Source organism: Hermetia illucens, chromosome 4 (assembly GCF_905115235.1).
Source record: "Hermetia illucens chromosome 4, iHerIll2.2.curated.20191125, whole genome shotgun sequence".
In the NCBI taxonomy this organism is placed as follows: Eukaryota; Metazoa; Arthropoda; class Insecta; order Diptera; family Stratiomyidae; genus Hermetia; species Hermetia illucens.
The window spans coordinates 120,050,323-120,074,733 of NC_051852.1; the positions used below are offsets into that span (position 1 = coordinate 120,050,323).

A 24,411-nucleotide genomic window follows, 5' to 3' on the forward strand; every position below is an offset into this window, starting at 1 on the left:
CCAAGTTTGGTAGAAATCACACTATTACTAACAAAGTTATAATACGTCAAATTTGTTGCTTCTTTGAAAATTCAAGGCTATGAATGTTAATATCATTCGAAAGTGGATACACTCACATAATATATGAATATTGTATATTACGTGCTACGTGCTAAGAAATACACAAAATCTTTCGTACCTGGCGCGTCTCCCGACTTGTTTGTAAATTCCATAGTTTTCCATTCTTTTGATTTTGAACACGTTGCATTTGTCGCATATTCAATGTCGGTCGTCTATGCTTGAATTCAATGTGAACTTGACCTTGTAAATTAGTATTTAAAACTCATATATAGAATAAAGAATTCAGTTGTTAGTTATCCAGCAATTCAAGTGCCTAAATACGAATTCAGAATTACAAGTGTTTTGGATAAAGTGCCTAAACGCTGAAATCAATAATACAAGGTGTTCTGGTTCAAGTACTTGAACACATCGTGACAATTTTTTAATTTTTAATACAGTTCTTTGCAATGCGGCTAGTTTTCGGTGAAAACCTTTTTTTCTCACCTTAACCCATCACACTACGGATGTATTAGCGAATATCGGCCTAATAATAGCAATATCAATCCACATTACCACGTGAGACCTGAGTTCCCATGTCGGAGAGAAGGTCCATCCCCCCACCCCATCGTTTCAACTTTACCTCTACATATTTGTTCCAAAGAATCTTTTTATCTAGAGTGACTCCCACTTCTTCGGACAGCCAGGAGGCAAGGTCCATCCGGTTTTCTTCTTCTTGAAAATAATACCATTGTAGTTTTTTTGAAATAACTGAAAGTCCATCAACTATCAATCAAATTAACGGAATGTTGCACAGCGTCCCCGATCAACAGTAAGCACAGGAACCTCATCAGCATAAACTTGAGCATGTATTAACAAATTTTTGCAGTTCACATAGTAGTGAGTCGATCAGCATACTCCGGAAAAGTGGTGATAGCACACCACCTTGAGGGCAACCTTTCGTTACTTCTGCTGTTAGGTAGCGATCGAAACCCTTTTCAACGCACAGCAATCTCTGCGTTAGCGTACCATAAATCATCCAATTAAAGTATGATCGGCTCTCTTTCTTTAGATTTATTGGATTGATGCCATCCATGCTAGATTCTTTGAAATTTCCAAAGGGCATTAAGGCAGCTCTAACCTTTTCATTGGAAACATCCGCTTTCGCAGTATTCCTGTTCAAATTGAAACACTTACATATTCAACGGGTTGCAGGAGCTGCCAACTCTTCCCCGTCTACTTCTCTCACCAGTTATTATCGATGGTGTACTTCTAAGAAGGTGTGTGGAGTTCATGAAAGTACCATCGAATTTTCTAAAAACTTAACCTACTTATCCTTTTTAAGGACTCCGCGGCGTCTTATCTCTCTTTCGCCTCCCAATTCCTCGCAGTACACTCTAAAGGAGTTTTGCTTCCAATCCTTGAAAAGCCTCTTATATTCACGCCGTGAGTTCCGGAAATTTAACCAATCTTCATTCTTATTGCTTTTACAAGCACGGAGGTCGGCTTTTTGATTTTCTAAGTCTTTGAAGTTCGCGGTTCCACCAATGAATCGTTTTATCGCTTTGGTCTCATGCAATAGCACAAGGCTCTTCACAGCACTCTAACAGTGTTCAATTCAAAGTTTTCCATTCATCTTGAAGCACCAAAGGAGTTCTTAGTCGCCTAAGGAGCTGCACTTTATTGCCAAGAAATTCATTGAACTTTGTCCAATCCGTTAGGGTTCAGTCTTTGTATTACAGAATGTTCGCCTGCAATATTCAGATTGAATTCCAAATATTGGTGATGTGTGGCACTTCGTCTAGCATCCGGCAGTCGGTAATCAACCCTAACACCTATGAAATACACATTGTTAAATCAATTACTTCACCTTTGCTCGGTCCCACGAGCGTAGGGGTGCCACCTACGTTTGCAGTCATAAGACCAGCTGAAGTGATGAAATCAAAGAGCTTCTCTCATCTAGAATTGCATCTACTACTACCCCAACAAATATCTTGAAGGTTTGCATTATATTAAGAGTTCGAAACCACGTGATTCTGCATACGCTACCAGATCACTTAGTTTTTGCGTCGATGGAGTGCACAAAGAATCATAGGGTAAATAAGCAGAGGCAACTATGATGTTTTTATGCTCGTCATTAATCGTCGAATTACCTCAGCATGGTTTCCTCTAACCGTCTTCTCATCGGGGCAGAAGCTCTCGGTCTTATGGATCTTCCATCGTAAGAGATCCCAGCCCCCTTTACAGATTCAATGTCACTGATTCAATTAAACCGAACTCATGACTCTTAAACCAAAAAAAATGAGGAGGTAGTTCTTCAGCTTATTCAGCCTTGCTTCCAGCGGATAGGAGGAAGCTTTGGCATGATGCATACAGCCTGATACTCGATCTCCTCGTGTTTAATTTCCCTGAGAATAGCCCCGTTTGCGGCATAGCAGTTAGCATGTCCTCATCCATGAAAGGTCTCATCTCATAACACAGAGCATTCGTCTGGTTTCCACTTAACACCTTCACTGGTTTGCGGTATTGGATTTACATAGATCCTATCACACAAACTGGGAAGTCAGTTTCGTTCACGTCTCTGGTTGCTTTTTCTTCCGCCGCGACCTTTAACAGGTCGCTTACGACACGGGTTGTGACGTCCCCGAGGTGCCCGAGTAAGTATTTCTGACCCCTTAGCTGGCAGTATACCTGCGTCCTAGGTAGTAGCCTCAAGAAAGCTTCTCGGTGAAGAGCGAACCGCGAATGACCGGTACACGTCGGGACACACTGGGAGTCTCCGGAGCCGTCGACAACTCTCTGTTGGCGTCGACGGGGTGATGTGAGCGTAGCTCTGCCAAGATGATAGTTGTGACGTGTATCTGGAGCCAGCCCCTGCGGGACCCTGGTCGGTGTTAGTAGACCGTGTTACCCCGAGCGAGCGCTGATCTGTCCGTGAATTCTGGGATCAGTTAAGCGTAGGTCAGACCTCAGGGAACTGGTGTAGAGGCTGTGTCCCCGAAGGTTCACCCGTTCCTGACTATTGCGGCCCGCTCCCTTGCACACGACGCGCTGGTTAACAGGGAAGGAGGAAGAGCTGGGTACGCTTGGGCGGAGCACAAAAATACGCCGTTCATCGCAGCGATCAGCGAAAGAGGCAGCGAGAGCTTACATACCTGATGTGACACCAGGGCGCCCAAATAAAGAGGAAGCCTCACCAAGCGGCGCGACTGACCGTGCGGAGATGGCAACTCCAATACCTTATAGTGCCCCTGTTCCGGAAGTAAGCTCGGTCAGAATCGCTAATCCTGAGCAGATGGATTCGGACAAAAACCGAGTGGAAGTGCAGTCGACCGTCCTCGCTAGAGCCGAAGAGGAAAGGCTCATCAGGAAATGCGCAGCAGTGGTGATGCGTATGCAGTCGGCAACATTCCTCCAGAGGAACGTCAGCAAAGACGCCAAAAACGGGCTGATGGAACTGAAGAAATATTGGACCACATGTCCTTCTACAGGCGAACGTGGAGACCAACAGAACACGATTGGAGAGCACAAACACCCGCATTCCCTGCTGAGAACGCTGCGAACTGGGGAAAAGCGGAAAGAGGACGACGTGCCCGAAGGAGACTAAATCGAAGTAATTTCCAAGGGCCAAAAAAGGCGAAGAAGAAACAACTGGCTCCGCCGCCAGAGACACGTCAGTCCAAAGACAAGGAGGCTGGAAACTAAAAGCCAGGAGCAGAAAAGACGAGGAAGCAAAGAAGGACCAAACCGTCGGCTCTGTTCATTAAGCCGACGGAAGGCAAGACATTTGCGGAAGTCCTTAGAGAAATCCGCTACAGAATGAAACCCGAAGACAATGGAGCAGAGGTGTCTTCCATACGGAAAACGAGGAGTGGCGGAGTTCTCGTCGAACTGGGCCCAAAGACGACTAACAAGAGTACGTTCTGCGAAGCGGTCAAGGGGCTATTGGGGGAGAAGGCTCTTGTTCCCAGACTAGAGCCAATGTGCTCTCTAGAAATCCGCCATCTTGACTGCCTCACAGACAAGGTCGAAGTAGAAGAGGCGGTAAAGCGTGAATATCCAGAGGTAACCAATGCCGGCATGATCCGCATCAAATTAACATGCACCGGAGTGCAACTGCGCACCAGATGCTGGCACAGTTCGCCGCGGAAATAAATGTTGATTCAATGTTGATTAGCGAGCAATACCGAAACAAGGACCCATCCTCATGGCATCTCGACTTATCGGGCACCGCTGCCATCTGGGTTCGGAACAACGTTCGACTTCGTGTTCTTGCCGAAGGCTAGGGGAACGGGTTTGTCTGGATCCGGTCTTTAGGGATAGCGTTTTTTAGTGTTTACCTAACGCCAAACGAGACGATGCCGGACTTTCGGCGCCGGCTTGATGCTCTGAAGGGCGCCGTTTCGAGCGCAGAGGGACAAATCCTGGTAGGCGGTGATTTTAATGTCAGGGCTCTTGAATGGGGCATGCCTCAGTCAGACTCCAGAGGGGAACGGATTCTGCAAAAGGCGGCGAGAACCGGGCTCGTAGTTTTAAATACCGGATACACGCCAACGTTTCGGCACCCAGGCTGTGAAGGAAGCATTCCTGACATCACTTTTGCATCGAAAGCTCTGACATCATCGGTAGACGGGTGGCGAGTCCTGGGAGACTTCTCGGCAAGTGATCACCAGTACATCACGTTTGAAGTGGTTGACGCTGCTTGCCGGCGAGCACCAATGCGACGCTGCCCCCGCCTATGGAGTGTCGCAAAGGTGAACATCGTGAAGTTTGTCCAAGCTCTTGGAGCAGACGGGGCCGCGCTGGAGGGCATTCCGGGGGTGGTGGTGTCGCAGCTGACACCGTCGTAAATTCAGTGATAAGCCTAATAACGACGACGTATGAGGCTTCCATGCCCCGGAGGGGCCCCAGGCGCGACAAGCCTTCTATGTACTGGTGGACGGCAGAAATTGCCGACCTACGGAGGGAGTGTCATAAGCTCCGCCGTTTGTCACAACGTTTGCACGCCAACGAGGAGGCATTTGCCATAAAGGCACCATATAGATCAGCAAAAAGGAGATTCCGCAGCGCTATAAATAAAAACAAAGCTCGAATTTGCAGGGGCCCTGCATACTAAGTACCGACCAGATGGACCGTATTGTGCGGGCATTGTTCCGCATCGAGGATTGCCCCCTTTTCATAATAAGAGATCTCGAAGAAACGGTTTTCACTATGAAAAACAGGAAGGCGCCAGGCCCAATATCAACTAGGAGACGTCTCCTTATGGGAGCAACGCAGTCGGTTCTGCTCTATGGTGGGGAGGTATGGGCTGATGCCCTTGATAAGGAGGAGCATCATAAACGCCTTGCTCAAGTGCAGAGACGGGGAGCTTTGCGAGTGGCCTGTGCCTATCGCATCGTCACCGGACCAGCTGTGATGGTGATCGCGGGAGTGCCAAGGAGCGCAAAGCTATCTACCGCCGTAAGGGCGAAAACTTAAGATAGGTGGTTGCCCGTGAAGAACGTCAACGCACCTTTACCAAGTGGCAACTCTCTTAGCAAAATGAGCCAAGGGGCAGATGGACTGCGCGGCTAATCGACAAATTAGACCCGTGATTGAACAAAACGCACGGTGAGATTGATTACTTCCTTACCCAACTTCTAAGTGGGCATGGAGGTTTTCAGTCTTACCTGCACAAGATCGGGAAGGCGCGATCTCCTGATTGTGTGTTCTGCAATGGAGTGGTGGACGACGCTGAACACACTTTTTTCTCTTGCGAGAGGTGGGACGGCTTTGATCAGCTGTTTTATGTAGACACAGGGGAGCTCTCTCCAGACAACATTGTCAGAAAGATGCCGAAGAGCGCTGGCAGCTGAAATCGTATTGCGTATTATGTTCGGGCTCTTCTTATTGCGAAGAAGATTGAACTAGACCGGCGGAGGGATCGGATGATAAGGAGTTCCCTGAACTAACAACTCCCTTCCTCCCCTCCCATCCCTTTGGTGAAAAGAATTCCCTGACTTGAAGGCTCCCAAAGCCGGAAGAGCGAAACGGTTAGCCCGAAGTAATGTGTCAAACGGTTCCAAGCTAGTTCTCTGATGACAGGGAGGTGTTTAGTTGGTAGTCCGACAGCGTGCTGTTGCGCGAGTCCAACCCAAAAAAAACAGATTTTAGGGATATCAAATTGGTTAACATTGGCGTAAAACCTGGATTTGAGGAGTTCCTTACTAAGGCAGGTCCAGATCGAATATCGTTTGTTGCGTCATTGATAACGATGATGTATCGCCAGATTTTTGACAGCCATTGAAATTATGTTCAGAGAGCTGAGTGGTTACAGCACAATGCTTCCGTACGGAAGGTCGCAGTTGAAATCTCACTGGTGGTAGTGGGATTTGTATCGTGATTTGACGTCGGAAACCAGTCGACCCAGCTGTGAATGAGTAGCTGAGTCAAATCAGGGTAATAATCTCGGACGAGTGCAATGCTGACCACATTGCCTACTATAAGGTACTGTAATCCTGTAGTGTACCGTTACGGTCTTGAATGAAGTGCTCTACCACACTTCAAGGCCCTGATCCAATTGGATTATTGCGCCAACGATTATTATTATTACTGAAATTGTCGGAAACTACCATGGTTTTATAGCATAATCCAAGACACTTTAATCATTCACCTTACCACAAAGGAACTACTCCCTCACATCTCTCGTTGTCTGAAACTTAAATGATCCAGAATATATAGAATATCAGATGGTAGTCAGGTAGTTCAATAGGCACAAGTTCTGATGTTGGCCGATTTCGTCTTATTAAGATATTGGAATCTCTTACAGAGCTCCTACTGAAGCTCCTACTCCTACTGCAGACCAGAAGTGCAAATTTTGTCAAACAATATGCGGGACAGAATACCAGAGGTCTAACTCTTCCGAGCTGACTAATTTAACAGAGTTATCCAGCGTGAAAGCAAGCTTTATTTCAGAAGATTATCAACCAACGCATGGCTCCAGTTATGTGACCATGAGTTCCAGATAACTGTTCGCTATTACGGCTACCTTCCTTCCCTTGACTGATAAGTATCACGTTTGATAATTACGAAGTTTTGGACCACAAGCAATGTACTTGCCTGAAACTAACGATATATGATTTTCGTGAGTGATGCAATAAAAGATAATGCACTACAAAATATTTGGCCTCAATCGCGTATACAATGGCCAATATAACGAGCCCCTAAATGCGAAGTCATCCTACTATTGCCTGATCGCGAACGCACTGTCTCCGTATCAGTTTAAAAAAGTCTATTTGATAATGTAATCAAGTGTTTGAATAAATTCTACATTTAAAAGAATAGATGCCTCCGGTTTCGATCATTCAAATCTCAACCGTGATTTAGATGTAACGGAGTAGGGAGCTATCATGGATTAATTAAAACTGAGTAGAGTGTCGCCACTTAATTCATTAGCCTCGCACTTTTTTACGAATTTTTATTCAATTACGCTGTGAAAATTAGATTTTTGAAAATGATTGAAAACAGTGGTGTTTTGGAAAAGATGAAAAAGTACAAAAATCAGATACTGGCGACAATGGCAGGTTCGTAAGTATGACGTTATTGTCCATCTTTTGTTGTTCTAGAGATTGCTCGTAATAAGAGTCAGAGTTGACTCTAAGTAACTTCCAAGTTCCTTGGTTCCAAAATTAAGTGTGTTATTATATTTCGACTATATAATAATTAAAAATATTTCTACAGTGAATGTGATAGCATTATCACATGGTCATGCAGTTGCATGGCTTGCTCCAACGTTGCCTCTCCTGCAGTCCGAAAACTCTCCCCTGACGACTGGTCCTATCACCGTGGAGGAAGCGTCGTGGATTGGATCATTAGTATGTCTTGGAGGACTTTTAGGATGCTCATTTTTCGGTATTCTAGTGAATCATATTGGTCGGAAGAAAAGCCTATATTTGCTAACAGTACCACACGCAGTAAGTACTAAATAGTTAGAAGGTTGCACACGACTTTTCCACGACCTTGTAGTCGTATATCATTGCTTTAGCTAAGACAAGAACGCAAGTCATTGTGCCCCATGAGAAAACTCATATTTAATGAGCACCAACCTACGTTAAACCGAAGATATTTGAAGATTTTATTTTTATCTTTTAGTGCTTCTGGTTGTTGATAATCTTTGGCACGGAGGTACCTCATCTTTACATTGCCCGGACCGTTAGCGGAATAACTGGGGGTGGAATTTTCGCTGCTGTTCCAACATTTGTGACAGATATTTCTGATAATAAGTAAGTTACTTTTATTTAAATTGTATTAACAATTACAAAATGTGATGTAGAGAAGACCCATCTGGATAACACAGCCTGTTATTTCGAGTCTCCCGTTCTTGTATGAAATGCTTCGCTTATATTCAGTCAGACTGCCCTATAAGGAAAACTTTATAAACCCAGTTTCGGCGAATTATGGAAACCAAGGAACTCCCAGCCATCACTATCTATCCATGACAATACCTTATCAGTTTATTTCATAAATGCTATAAAGGATATTTCAAGCTCCTCTACACATTTCCGGTAGCAATATCTTGAGTTCTGTTCTTGATGTCAATAATGTTGGGGGTCCTCTGATGAACTGTGTACGCCTGATCATCAAGCAACCCCAGAATGCTCGTTTTCTTCAGCTTGGGTGGAAACTCTCCTCTCCCTCTTCCGAAACTATACCTTTTGCACAAGACCACCCGTTATCAGAACCTGTTTGTATGGTTATCCATCCGTCTTTTTTAAGTTTTTGTGTAAAACGTGTTTCCATGTTTTAGGAAAGATTCCATCCACCAATCATGCTTCAAACAACTCTACAAATATATCTGGCCTCGACTGAATAGCCAGGTTAAGGGTTTTATTCGGTATACCATCGAGGCCCGGTGCTTTGTTGTCTCTCAGCCTACCGCAAGCCTCCAGTACTCCTTTCGTCGTTACTAGGAGTATTAAACCACATCTAAAGCTGTCTGACTGCTCGTACTCTCCTGAGGAGACAAACCCTGAACTATTTTCAGTAAGAAATCGGGGCATATAATTTGCGGAGCTGCCTCTTCTTTGAATATCTTCATTACCCTGTAGGAGCTTGCTCATAAGTTTATATCCACGTCTGCGCAAAGTTGTTTGAAGCAGTCCTTGTTGCTTCCCTGTTCTTTGAACTTCCTTGTGAACACGCTGCTTCACCTCCTGGTAAATCCTACCCATTGCTGGGTCGCTCGTCTAACCGGATGACAAGCCAACCGAAGATCAAACAATTCACTATTCCACAAGCAACTGGACCTTCTACTGGGAAAAGTATAACGTCTCAGCATCGATGAGTCGCATGCCGTCGCGATACACTCGGTGATAGAAAGAGCTCTCTCCCAGGGTCTCGTCACTTGCTTTCGCAGACTCACCTGACTCTCTCCCCATTCTTGGAGGAACACGTCTCCAACCGATTGGATTGCTTTTCAGGGCGAAGACGTTTGCCTGGGGATCGCTGTAAATGTAGTGTTCACTAACGTTTCTGGGCACATCGCGAGCTAATGAAGGACTAACAAAAGTAAGATTCACTACTGTAAGTATTAGCCTGACCGTTGTTGACCAATATGATGCCTAAGTGCGCGAAAGCTTCAAAAAAACAATGCCCTCTTGCATTCGTTAATGAGCTTCCCCATTCTGTGACTCATGTATTGAATTCAACGGAGATGACTTTTAGTCTCTCTCCTTTTGAGTCCAAGATCAATGTGCCCAACATATCCTCGAATTCAGCCAACGTCAGGCTTGGAGGAGCATAGCACTATAGGCGTATATGCCGTCTATTTTTGCCCATGCAAACTTCAATTGTGGACTGCCTCATACATTCCTATACGACTTGGTCCTGGCATACCCACAAAGCCCTCACTTGTACGATCAGCTATCAATACATTATTCTTAGTGTTTCCATAAGGTTCGCTTATTATAGCCCCTTGTATCTTCGATTCGTGCGTGGTCTGCACATCCCTACAGTGATTGAGATTGATTTGGATCAACCTCATTTTCATATTGCATTTAGTGCCTTTTTAGAGTCATGCCACTTGCCACTTCTGGCAATATTCCCGCTATTCAAACCCTCGATTTCATCGTACAATTTGCATTTCGAATTTATTATATTTCCGGGTAATGTGACCCGGTTCCCCACAACATGTACATTAGTTGGACCGATCACCCGCGCTTGTACCACTTTGTAAGTCGACAGATTCCCCACCAAATACTCCAACATCTAGCAGCTTGCGCGTTGCTTCACTGCTGATAACCAGATGATCGCTGTTTGTGTACCTCCATACGGCTTTCTGAGGCCTACAATGAATGCATCCGCTAAAGCAGTGCAGATTTCCACTTCAGAAGTGATCTCATCTAGGTCCTTGCACTGGCTTTGCTCTCTTCGGACCTTTTCAACCTCAGCATGAGACTCCCTTCTGATTCCTTCAGAAGAAGGAGAGTCCTTCTTACATTTTCCCTCTAATCTTTGAGATCAAAGTCCGCTCTCACTCCCCTTAGTATATCTGCATGGGACATACTACTCGTGCTTGAGATGATGATGATGATGAACGGATCCTCATTCTTTCCTTCTTCTTTTTTAGGCCTTTTTGGCCCAACCCTGCTCTTACCGTCGCATACCTTTAGATCGGAAATCAGCTTTCTTGGTGACGCTAGTGTTTTATCTACTCCTCCCCTGGTTTTCCGACCTTTCCTCAAAGTAACCGATACGCCTTTTTGTTTTTTGAGAACCTGCTGATTTCCTGGATATTCGTCTTCCTTTTCCCAAACCCTCTTTTTTCTCTGCCTACCACGAATATACGTTTGGGTGCCACCTGCGTTAACTACGTTACCGTTGAAAGAGTAATTTTCAGGCTCTCGTTCGATTCTTTCACATCTTTCCGTGATCTGTTATATAAAACCCTGATGTCTCACACTATATGCTTGATTGCTTGGTGTACGTTGTGGTTATCTTTGATAAATTGCAACAACTCAGCAATTTTCGCTCAAAGCAAAATGAAGAATGACTCTTCCGGTTCCACAGCCTCCATTCTTCTTTCCGCACATTTTAAAATATTAACGAGGCTCCTTTGGGGCAGTTCTTTTCCGCCTTCGATATTGGAGGAGATCTGATAATAGTTGAGCTTCTCCTAAACATTTACAGCTCTCGATCCTGAGAAACCTTTCCTAACCCCTTAAACTCGGATGCAGTTGGTATCACTAGTGCTCGAATGCGGTAAGTGTCACCACTGCTTTTGACGCCTACCGTTCTTCTTTGAGCATATCCTTCTATACTTTTGCTATGGGTGTTCAAGAGAGCGACGAGCTCGTTTTAAACTTCTCCTTCTCTAAGCTGCTTTTAGCATTAGATGCCACGGTGACCAAGCTATCCGCCACCAAGGTACTGCAGTCGAGGAATATCGATAACCGCTCGCCCACTCCCAAAAACCGCCGATACTGAGGGTTCGAGCCCCTACACCTTCACACTTGCACACTTTCTCTTTGTCCATATTAGTTTCTTATTCTGGGTGACTCTCGCATAGCCATTTTTTTCCACGGCTGGTCGTAGACATCTTCATGCACACACACCTCCGAACGCGTACAAGTGCATATTCATATGCATCCGCAGAGCATTCCCTTATCCGCACGAAGGGACGCTCCTGACGGGAGATCTGGCAACTCCTTAGGGTCTATTTGTCTGTCACATTCGATTTACTCGAAAACGGCTGAACCTATTGCGACAAAATTTGGTAAAAAGGTCTGATGAACCCTGCACATATAGCAAGTTGAAGCATGTTGCGTTGAGTTTAAAAAGTGGCTCTTCATACATGCAAAATGGGGATGTAAATATTTTTTCACGGAATTGGCAATGTGGGAAATCAAATGAAAGGGGTCGATTAATTATTGATATTGAGTGCAATATAGGGCAGCTCCGATATCTGGACAAATAAAATTAATGATTGTGCATTGCCATATTCTTTAAATTTACTCAGCCCCCCCCCCCCTTTAAGCACATCCTAGAAGCACAAAATTTATCGTCAGTAGAAGTAATGATATAAGGCCCCTAAAAAGTTTGAAGTAAATCCAACTAATACTAGTAAAGTTACAAATCAAGGTTTGCTATTTTATGCCAATTTGTTACATTCTAAGATGTGTATGACGTCAACACCAAACAAAGTGAACTCATATGAGCGGCGGGTCAACATCTTAGTTTCCCTTATTTAGCTTTTTTTATTTATTTATATATATATCAGCATCAATTACTCGAGACAGACATATATATTTATACATGCCCATGAACTAAAAGCTAGTATTAAAAATTAAATACCGCTTAATTTACATACATATGTATGAGTACATGCACGTATGCTTTTATGCGCAGAGTGAAGATCTGCTAGCAGCCAAAGGGTAGTATAGGTCGCTGGGCAAACGTGGATTGATACCCACAATGAAACATAAGACCTGGAAAACGCCACGTGGTGATCGCTGAGAGTTCTTTCTTAATGAAAATCTGCAGACGGAGAAGGTTGAAGGCGAGTCTGCCGCGCCTAGAAACGAGACAAATTGAACCAACTGGTCCCCCAGTTTGAGGGTTGGGTAGGGCTGACAACCGTCCATGGACAACCCAAGTTACAAAGCTAAGGAAAGAGCCTCGGACAGGATGGATTTTACAACGGCGAACTCGGCAACGAAAACGGAATAACGATCTGCGCATTTTCTCATGGAACGTGTGCTCCCTGTACAGACAGAATGCTGCCCAGCAGCTTGTGATACCTTGTCCCTTGTCTGTTATCGGCTTTGAAAACATAAGCGAAAGGCTATGCACTCTGCATTTGCGTGGCAAATTTAGAAATATAAACCTCACTAACGTTCACGTCCCTACAGAGGAGACTGCAAAATCGGAGAAGGATCGCTTCTATGAGGCAGTTGAGCGGACCCTCGAAGCCTGTCCCAAGTATAATAGAAAAATCATACTTGGAGATTTCAACAGTCAAGTAGGGACGGAGCCCGTATTCAGTCGGTACGTTCCCATAGTTTACATCAAAAAACAAATAATGATGGACTGCGGATTATTCAATGGTTGTTGGAAATACCTGGTTTACGCGGAAAGCGGTCCACAAACATACGTGGGCCTCTTCAGATGGGAACACTTTCAACCAAATTGACCACGTGTTGATTGAACGCCGCCACCTCTCAGCCTTGCTGAATGTCAGAACATATAGAAGGGCCAATATAGACTCTGATCGTTGGCATAGTGCTCCGAGCTCGAATAACAACACCGCCCCCTCTGACAATCAGGTGAGAGTTAACACTGAAACAATCCACAACACAGCCCTCCGCAACACGTGTAAGAGGAAAATGGATGCCGCAATAACCGCAGTTAACAGAAATCCTAGAAGTAAAGCATCAAAAAACGATCTGCACAAACTCCTGAAGAACGTTATTATAAATGCGACCACAAACATACTTGGCCCCAGCCGCAAAAAAAGGTCGAAACAGCTGGTTCGACGACAAATATAAACTAGCAACGGAACGGAAGAATGCCGCATACCGAGTAATGTTGCATTCTCAAAGAACGCGGGCACGCGCAGAGACTTATCACGAGCTCCGGCCAACGGAAAAGCGACTTCACAGACGGAAAAAGGAAGCCTAGGAGAGCCAACAAGTCTCTGAACTCGAAAAATACAGGGAGCAACCGCACCAGGCGCGCAAGTTTTACCAGCAAGTCAGCAGGATGATGCCTTACACACCTCGATGTCTCTCCGAGACAAAAAGGGAAATCTACTTTCCGACAGAATGAGCATATTGGAGCGATGGGTTGAGTACTTCGAAAAACTACTAAACAACCAGAACATCGGCGAGTTGGAGGTCCCGCCAACTGAAGACGACGGACAAATACTGCTACCATCAAGTATAGAAGAAACAGTCCGTGCAATTCATCGGCTTACAAATCACAAGTCGCCAGGAGCCGATGGAATTACAATCGAATTGGCTAAATATGGGTGCGATCAATTACACCAAGTGGTTCATCACCTTGTGCTCAAGGTATGGGACAGCGAATCAATGCCTGACGACTAGCAAAGAGGCTTTAGCTGTCTCATACATAAAAAGGGAGATATTACCCAGCGCAGAAAATACAGAGGTTTCACGTTGCTGAGTACGATCTATAAGATATTCTCCGCTATCTGGCTAGGCCGGGTAGTCTCATGCGCTCAGAACACCATTGGCCCATAACAAAGAAGCTTCACTCCAGGCAAATTAGCAACAGATCAGATTTTCCCTCTGCGACAAGCGATGGAATAACTGTTGGAATATGGACACAAGTTGCACGACTTTAAAGCCGCCTATGATAGCATAGCCAGGGTAAAACTGTACACGGCCATGAGAGAATTCGGTATCCCAACGAACTTGATAAGACCGACTAGTCCCACCCTGACCAATGTGCGAGGCTAGCTAAAAGCTTCAAGATCACTCTTGAAACCATTCGACATCAACAACGGTCTACGACAAGGGGATGTCCTATCATGCGTCCTCTTTAACCTGGCCCTCAAGAAAATGATCCATAATGCGAGGGGTACGATCCTCTTTAAGTCCATCCAACTGCCTATGCTGACGATGTCAACATCATGACAAGAACAAGCCGAGACGTACAAACTGCCTCCATCCAGATCGAGCAGGCGCCGCGAGGTCTTGGGCTGCACATTAATGAAGACACGACAAAATATATGGTGGCAACGCCAGCACCGAAAACCAACCAACCAATAACATCAAACCGCACTGATCAAACGGGAAGAATAAAGATAGGAGAGTGTAACTTTGAGACCTTGATAATTTCTCCTATCTAGGGTCGAAAATCACAGCCGATAACAACTTCGATGATGAAATCCGCGCATGATTATTGGCAGCGAACAGAGCTGCGTCGTGTTTACAAAAACTGTTCCGCTCGAAACGTCTCACCATAGGGTCAAAGCTTTACTGTAAACAATGATCTTACCAGTCCTCATGTATTCCTCGGAGACTTGCGTTCTTAGAAAGAGAAATTGCGAACTCTTGGTCACGTTCGAGAGAAGAATCCTTTGAAGAATTTTTGGCATAAGCACGGACGATTACGTAGCCTACATAACGACGAAATCTATGAGCGATACCATGACCGCCAGGTTGTGGATAAAATCCGGCTCAATATGTTACGGTGGTGGGTCACTTAATCCGGAAAGTCTATAAGATCAATATCAAAGCAGACAAATTCCACTTCATGTACTTACTGAATATTTCATCAAGATTTTACTCAAAGCTTCTTTTTCTGGTTTTTCTTAATTTATCGCTCTATTGCAACTGCGCCCGCTACTAATCAACGTTCCTTTCTCCCTAGCAATAAAATTGACAGTCGCAGATTGAAGTCTCTATTGAACCTAATTTGTATAGAATCACAGAAACTTTAATTTTTTATGCACTCGGGATCCTTATCAACAATGTATTCGGCTCGACATTCCGATTCTACAAAAACAAAGCGTCGTTTTGAAATGGTTTGCTTTGCTGCCCCCGTCCTGTTCCTCCTCATCCTATCAAATAACTGCATTATATTGTCCCCATGTCTGCATATAATTTAATATCAAAACCCTTTATAAATTGTTTCAGAACCAGATGCTACTCTTCCCATTATCTATATATGCTGAATAAAGCCTTTTCATCATATTTCAGGATTCGCGGAACGCTTGGCTCGATGTTTATGATGAGTTTTAATATCGGCATATTGTCAGGTTTCATCCTTGGAGCCTACTTGAGTTACAGTCTCTTCCCCCAGGTTATCATTGGGCTATCCGCCTTTTTCATTGCTGCAATATTCTGCCTACCAGATACTCCACAATATTTGATTCAGATAAAAAGGGATGACGAAGCCGAGAAGGCACTTAAATTTTATCGCAACTTCAAAGCCGCAACAAAGGAGGAATGCCGAGAGTTCAACGAGCATTTGGCGAATTTGAAAAACAGGATACGTGGAATTGCGGAAGAAAAACGTCCGAAATTATCTTATCGTGACTTTTGTAAGTATCTAACTCTGACGGGCTTTTGTAGCTAATATGTGTCGGCGAAACTGAAAAAAAGAATACGATCAAGATATGAACAAAGTGCTAAAAGTAATTGTATATTCATATCACCTCAATTTCGCACTAGATTTGTTTAACCAGCCGCTGAAAAGTAAACCTATTTCACAAATACTAATTGGCGCCCCACGTGAGATTTTCATGAAATATTTTCTAGTAAATCCCACGCTGGCCGCAATTTTGACAATGATAAATTTTAGAGAATGCAAGGAAGCCGCTTTTTAAGAATTTATTGAAACCAAAACGTTATTAAAACCGATTCAACGTCTGTATGTCTGCCTGTCTGTCTGTCACACGGTTATGTCTATTGTGACGAAATTTGGTAGAAAGGTGGGGTCTGTGAACCCGTTCACATGCGGTGGATTACATCCTTCTACATGGAACTTAAGGGAAGTCCTCATACACATAAAAAGGCGGTGCAACATTTTTTTCAACCGAATCTAGCTATGTGGAGTATCAGATAAAAGTCCTCGGTTAATACATTGGTTGGAAAGAGGATGAGTGCGGTTCTCCGGAAAAGGTCTATTACTTTAAGCACCCGTTCTCAGGAACCACCCAACCAAAAAATCTGAAAAAATATGGCAGTGCATGCACATGGTATCTAGGCATCAAAATTCGGGAGAAAATAGTAGCTATTATCAGAGCAACATACGATGGGACAAAATCTCATGTGCTTCATCGAGGTAGAATATCAGAGAAATGTGAGGTCCAAAGCGGAGTCCGTCAGGGTTTCGTTTTGCCAACGATGTTATTTCTTCTTGTTCTCGGTGACGTTCTTCATAGTGTCATGTGAGAAAGACGTGAATGAGTTCAACTAACCACGACATATTTCTTCAAACACCTTGACTCCTCTGATGACATCTGTTTACTCTCTTACCGGGTCGTGGACTTTGGCTAAATGGCTTCAGATTTCGAAAGAGTCAAGTAGGGTTGGGCTGACGATATCTGCTTTCACTTCCGATCACATCCCATGCTGGTACGCCGGTCAAGCATCAGACCAGTGTACCCCGCCGGAGATAAGTGCCTGTTCGACGATCAAGTTTTTCGTTTGTTATAGTACCAGGCCAGCGTACCCCGATAATATGATGCTGATAAGTGATCACGGAGCCTTGGAGCCTTTGAGTGAATGAAGGGTCACTTTCCATGTGCTGCTTCCCCATAGCAACACAGAAAGAACACTAGCACGGAACAGTCAACTCGTTCTTGATGCTGAAATAACCGCATTTCCAGATTTTAGGCAGGGCAGCCGAAAGCAGATCTACAACTGATTATGCAACCTCACACTTCCTAGATATATAAATTGATCAACGCCTTCGATGTTCTGCTCATTAATACAAATAGGAAGAATACGATAATCTGTCAGACTGACTGGTTTTGTTGGTGTCTACCTTCAATTTAACTCTACTTGGCTCTCTTTCCAAATCCAGAACCATTTGATCAAGTCCGATGACCCAACCCAACCCAACCCAGCAAATAGATATCATTAGCGTAGACAGATGTCATAGTTCATTGAACTCGTCCATGTCCTCCGGAGAGAAAGTAACCAAAAACAAGAAGAAATAATATCGGTGACAAAACTCAACCCAACTCGTCCATGTCCTCCGCAAAGAAAGTCACAAAAAACAAGAAAAAATAATATCGGTGACAAAACTCATCCCTGGTGGACTCCGGTTTCAACTTCCTAGATTTTATCTCGGTGCAGCACTTTACATTTTACGCTATGATATGTCATAATCCTATTAGTTTCTCCGGAATACCCCTTCTGCGTAGAGCACTCCTGATACACTCCCTGTTTACGCTATCGAAAGCTTTCTCGAAATCGATGAAAATCAGATACAACGAAGATCTAAACTTCGCGCACTGTTCCTAAATTGATATTAATGTGGTCAATGCAAGAAAATCCGAAGGGCAAGCCAGCCCGCTCTCTGTCGTTCAAGTTTTCTAACTGTTCTTTAATGCATTCTAGGATTATATCCATTAACTTTGCAACGTCCGAGAGCACGCAGATACCTCCCCAATTGTCACACTCTGACCTGATATCCCATTTTTGAAATCTCATACGATCGTCCCTTTCTTCGACTCTCTTGGAAAGGTCTCGGATTCCCAAAATTTCCGTACGAATGGAAGTAGCAGATCTACACTAACTTCAGGTGTAGCTTTAAATAACTCTGTGGGGTGACCGTCTAACCCAGCGGCTTTACTCCCTTTGGGTGCATTAATTTCCGAAATTTCTGCTTGGAGAGATAGTCCACATCCGCATTTTATGGTGGCTGGGGGAAGTGTTTTTTTCACCTCTTCAGTTGTTTGTGGATGTGAAGTTGACCATTAACGTCTTTCACAGAATCATAGAAAGGACAACTTACGGTGCAGCGTCTCAGAATTCTAATACCGACGACTTTCAGGAATAAGGAAACATGCTCACGGTAGTCTACATCAATCGAGCGTAATGCGTAATGGTGGCTAACTTGACCACTCTCATATCTAATTCTGTAAGTGAAACCAAGTGAACCCTTTCTGGCACAGTTCTACGGTTATAAGAACACAGCCAAGTATGCAAAACAGAAAGTCTTCTGGAACATGCAATTTAAAAATTAAACTGCCAGGGATGTGAGGCATGTTTAAAACACTTTGTGAGTTTCCCAATCCAAAGCACAACGTGCGCAGGTAAATTAAACTATTTAAGCTCACAAGGAATCTCGAAAGAGAGTATAAATATCTAAATAAACTACCTACACAGAACACCAGTGACTGCCAGGATAATAAAATGCTACCCAATCCCATTTCGCCAACTTTTCGAGCAAAACTAAGTAGCCCGGAATAGTGCGATCAAACAAAAATTCTCAAGCAAACTATCATCAAATAAGCCAATATGATTTCTGAGCACAATGAACAAGTTATTTGCGCGAGTTATTAATAATAGACCGCTCCTAATCCTATCATAATACCAGTGGCGAATTCTACCATCAAGGTAATAAACACAGCATGATCTAATTAAAAATATCATCAAAGCAGCACGAGCGAGTAATAGTGCCAGTAGGTATTGTCAAGTCATTACCTCTTATGTAAGGAACGCATTCAAGGCAGCTTACTGGAATACAAACCATGCACTAAGAGCTGCAGGATAAACGTCAGAATGTCACAGGGGTTAGTGCTGGGGCGATTATTGTAGCAAACAAGAAGATGAGAGCCAAGCAATTTGCTTGGATTTTCAATGAGTGGTTCGAGGAAAGAAGGCTGAAACTAGCGGTCACAAGGCGGAGGAAGAAAGAAGTTCTCAAAATCAATCAAATGAAAACCCTCAATAAAATATCTTCGTTGTTGGTATCCTCTAGTCAATGTTGGATAACTTAGGCTCGCCCACAGGCGATACAAATGGAAACCAGGTCACGAGATTGCCGACATCAAGGTGCACAAAGAGCCTATGCTAACATGGCGTGACATTGTTTGTGCCTTGCCAGATGAACCCTTTCCGTGATCTCACTTTTCTGTGTCTGTGGCGGGCTCGAAAAAAACCTCCTCTACAGAATCGAAGAAAACATAACGAGGCTCAAGTCTTGAAAGTTGCCTGGCTAGGGTGGGATGACTTGCGAAATGTGCCTCATGTCCTGTATCCGTAAAAATGTCTTTCTACGGAAAGGCTATATTCCTGCGTTCTGGAAAACTACAAGTTTTGTTGCACTCCTGAACGCTTCAGAGAAGGATAGAAATATTCCTCAGTCATACGGGGCCATATTTCTTCCGCCGGCCATTGGCAAGGTCATGAAGAGAATTATGATCTAACAGCTGGGGGTGAGAGCATCTGAAGTCAAAAAGACAGTACAGCTTCCGAAATGACAGTGGCAGGTCCACCGACGGGGCCTTCATGCGTGTCAGAACTTTGTTCTTCGTTGTGCTAACCAAAACATCCTTGCCATCTTCGTGGATTTCAAAGGCACATTTGATTACCTAAGTTCGTCATCAGTGTTGTGTGTGGATGTCACTACCAGGAGTTAACTCTTTGGAGGAGCTACTCCCATAGTAAGAAAGTATTCGTCGAACGTGTGTGCGACAATGTGGAGCACGACCGCCCACAAGGATATATCTCTCAGGTCCATTTATATAGGACCTGATGATGGATAAGCATGTTGGTGAAACTTAGTTCGGTAGTTTCGCGAATGATCTCCTCATTATTGTTAAGAAGAATACCCGACTTGAAGTTCGAAATACTGAGTCGGTGTCGCGACCTCAACGGAGAACAAGTCGGGAAACCGGAAGCTATACGCTTCAGGAATGAAATGTTTTGTGTATTTCTTTTATAAAGAGATTTGAGTGTGCATTTGTCCCATTAGTATGTAGCACGTAATGTACGCATATATTATGTGAAAATATCCACTTTCAAGTGATATTGACATTCAAAGTCTTGAATTTGCGGAGAAGCGTTAATTTTGACCTATTATAACGTTGTTAGTAATAGCGCAATTTTCACCGAATTTGGTAGGATCATGCTCTATACTGTAGCCTATATTGCCGCATTTTGTGATTCTAGGATGAATTTAACGGGGATTTTCTGCCAATTACTAAAAATTATATAATAGTAGTAATATACTATTGTTAACTTTATTTGAACAGATATCGGTACGGACGGTATTTTGGAGCCAAGGCACCATACAGCCTATTGATTTTTTTCACATCTTTCGGTTAAGTAGTTTCTGAGAATGGGTTCGTTAAAGAATGATCACTTTCATCCTCCCGCACTCCCCACCTTTCCAACAAATGTCAAAACTACGACCGAAAAGTACTAACCGAGACCTTTAATTTGATACCCCACATGACCATATTTCACGAAAAAAAATGTACATCCCCCTTTTGCATGTATGGGGAAAATTTAAAATACCGGAAGAAAATGGTACAGTGTGTGAAGCCCATAGTGTTTTACGTAGGCACCTGTCGTGAGACTTAATCCTACGGTCCTCTTCAGACACGGATTGATTTTGTGACCACAATCAGAGCCCCGCTGAGACAAGCAACAACGGTACCAGTCTATACCAAGTGCATGGCTTAGCATTCACACTGGTGGATGCAAGAATTACCTAAATCTCTACCGAACTATGGAGTACGGCACCCGTGTTGATACGCAACACTACGTCGAGGCCCGAAGGTCTCTTCTCGCTTGAGCACAACCACAACCACCATGAAACTCCCACTAGGGGAGCCAACAGCAAATAACCGAGCTGTCCTCACATACAACAGGAGTTCACCCGAAGTATGTGAGTCCAGGGGCTTTCCCGGTTCCCATGGTACCAGTATACCCCTGGTAAGGTTTCGTGACCAATTTGCCACTTCAGATGAGTCCCCGTGCAGACTCGGGTCTGATCGCCCTAATTAGGTCTTTGGAGCATTCGCCTACTGAATCACGGCCGGCAAACCAAAGTAATTACAGCGTCTCCCGGTGCCACCACTATGGAGGTTCTCCTCGACCACTTGGTTTTGGTTTGGCCGATAGGGTTGCCGCCCCATCTTCCTCATCGCCCCCTCTGAGCACCCTCGTCTACAATCAGAGTCATCTGTTATTAAAGCTGTTAAATACGGCGGAACTTTGGTTGTGGTCTTTAAATCAATCGAGAATATCCGAAGAAAAAGCGTGGGATTATACCTACACAGGTACTCACGTTTTACTCCCTCCATCGCCTTGTCTGAGGGGGTTACATCGATATTGTTTTATTCGGAATCTGTTTATCGAATTGTTCGGATTAGCCTAATTAGTAACCTAATTAATACAATTCATTTATCTAGATAATAACATTAATGATTCTAACTACACAATTCATAATTTTCCCTTTTCAGTACAACCGGCGGCGGTTCGAGGACTACTAGCTGGCATAGGTCTCATGTTTCTAAATCAATTCAGTGGACTTTTCGCTTTAATTTGCTACACACCGAGCATATTCGAAATGTCCGGATCAAACATGGACGGAAACACTTGCACAATAATTGTTGGAGCGATTCAATTGCTAGGAACGATAGTTGCGACAAATCTGGTGGATCGAACTGGAAGACGAATTCTGCTCATCGTTTCCTGTTTAGGAGTTGCCTTGGGATCATTTGCCCTTTCAGTATTTTCATACCTTAGCGTTAGTCAAGACCTGACCCACCTGAGCTGGCTGGCCGTGACCAGCGTCTCATTTGCAATATTTTTAGGATCTATAGGGCTGATACCTTTACCGTTTGTAGTATTCACAGAAATCATGCCGCACAAGGTGGGTAAAGATGGTGGAACAAATTAGGATAATACAACTAAAATCATGTCAATTCATTTTGATCCTTTTTCAGGTGAAAGCGGTCAGTGTTTCTGTCTGCTTGATGATCCTCAATCTGCTGGCGTTCACAGTTCTGAAAATCTATCCGATGATGATGATAAACTTCGGAATGCACGGTGTGATGTGGATATCTGGTGGCTTAACAACGATCGGAGCTGTACTAATTTTCTTCTTCCTGCCAGAAACGAAAGGAAAATGCTTGGAAGTGAAGGATGATGATTCATAGTTTTTTTTTCAATTTGAAATCAACCTTCAGCTAGCCGTTGCAATAGCTAGTGGTGATAAGATACGTCCTTTCCGAATGTTCCTTATTGACTCATATTCAATATATCCGCGAATTGAATATCGAAACGAATACGTCAATCAAGGAACTACCGAAACGCGCAACTATTTTTAAGCTTTATACGTACCTATGTAGATGTAATAAGTATGTATAATAAGATAAAGGGTTAATACATAAGTAGGAGAGAATTCTTAAATGAAAACAGAAAATAAACAAAAAATATATTGTGACGCTGTTGTTTTCCGCAAAGATCCACTAAGAATAAGAAGCATTCCCTTGAAAAATGTGATTCTTAAACCATGATCCCTTCTTCTCACCCAACCATAAAGAGTTGTGTATAAAAATTTCTGGCTATTTCGTCGATAACATGAGCGAAGAGGAATATTCAGGACACGAATGCTGAGGTATCAAATTCAAGCCTTCTTATTTGTTGTAAACGTTTGGCCAAAAACAAAGTAGAGCAGTTGTATTGTCCCCGTCCCCCCACCACACGCCTTTCTGTCAACCTATTGGATTTTGACCTGACAAATGTTTATAGTTCCTTTTTAAGGCCTTTTATAAAACAGATCACTTCAATGACTGTCTTTCTTAAGGAAGTTGAAATCTTCAGAAGACACGTCAGTGTATGGAATTCGTACGCACTAAAAGCACCCTCGACTCCCCCTACCCCGTGTAACAAACTTTAGGTAGAACATCACGGGGAGGAGTTAGCTTACTCTCACTAGGTATCCCTCCTTCTATCCACGGTAATCGCGCCTTGCTGAATTCTTCTGCTATTCACAGTTTACTTTCGATCGTTACCATTATGGACTTGACCGCATCCCAATTCTCCTGGTAAGCTACCACTCTCCGAACAAAATTTTCCAGTAATAGCATTTCATCTGGAGTGTTCTCTAAGTTCCTCTACTGTTACACAAACTTCGGACATTGATATAATACGTACGCTGGGTCTTCCGGGACCCCATTGCAATTTGGACAATCAGGTAAGGTATCCAATTTAAACTTATATAGGTAATAGCCTCCATGGACGTTAAGAAATTGAGTGAAATTATAATTATATTTTCTTTCAAGCCACTCCCTGATGGTTGAATCAACCTGTGAGTCCAACGATCCTGTTTTAAGTAGTCGCTTCTTTCGGCTTTCGAAATAGGAGAGATGGAGTTGATGTTAAATATCTTCTCGTCTGCCAAGATGTCAGTCGGTACTATTCTCAAGATGATGAACGCCGCATCATCTCCGAAAGGCAGAACACACCCTTAGTACTGTTCTTCGTAGATCACACTCAGTTTATACACGTTACATACAACATGCAGCGCTGTTCCCTACTACTTACAGAAAAATGGAACTCACCACGCTGGCTACAAGGAGTCTACAAGTATTAAGATAGGTGGAAACACCAATCGTCGTCAGGGACTTCTGCATATGCCTCCAGTTGGCTGAACTGAATGCATTTTTTACATCCAGGGTTACTACCACACAATATTTGCTGACATGACCCTTGGCCTTGAGTTGCATCTTCCACCAAGTTAGTAGCCAATTTGATGACATCAATGGTTGATCTGGTTTTATAGAACACATAGTGTCAATCTGATAGGCCTCCTTAACTTTCACCAACCGGTAGCAAGCTATTATAGATTTCCCGCTCCAGCATTTTCCCCATAACAGCCAAAAGCCATTGGAGTCTATAGAAG

General features: G+C 43.7%; 1 protein-coding gene across 1 annotated transcript in view; it reads left to right on the plus strand.

Moving 5' to 3' along the window:
* Positions 1-22,922, plus strand: part of LOC119654045 — a 49,876-nt gene extending 26,954 nt beyond the window's left edge. The window contains exons 7-12 of the mRNA XM_038059208.1: positions 7,467-7,598; positions 7,756-7,988; positions 8,167-8,297; positions 15,738-16,081; positions 21,965-22,377; positions 22,451-22,922. Of these exons, the coding sequence (XP_037915136.1) occupies positions 7,467-7,598; positions 7,756-7,988; positions 8,167-8,297; positions 15,738-16,081; positions 21,965-22,377; positions 22,451-22,663 (1,466 nt within the window). The 3' untranslated portion in view covers positions 22,664-22,922. The remainder of the gene's footprint in view (positions 1-7,466; positions 7,599-7,755; positions 7,989-8,166; positions 8,298-15,737; positions 16,082-21,964; positions 22,378-22,450) is intronic.
* The last annotated feature ends 1,489 nt before the right edge of the window (positions 22,923-24,411 follow it).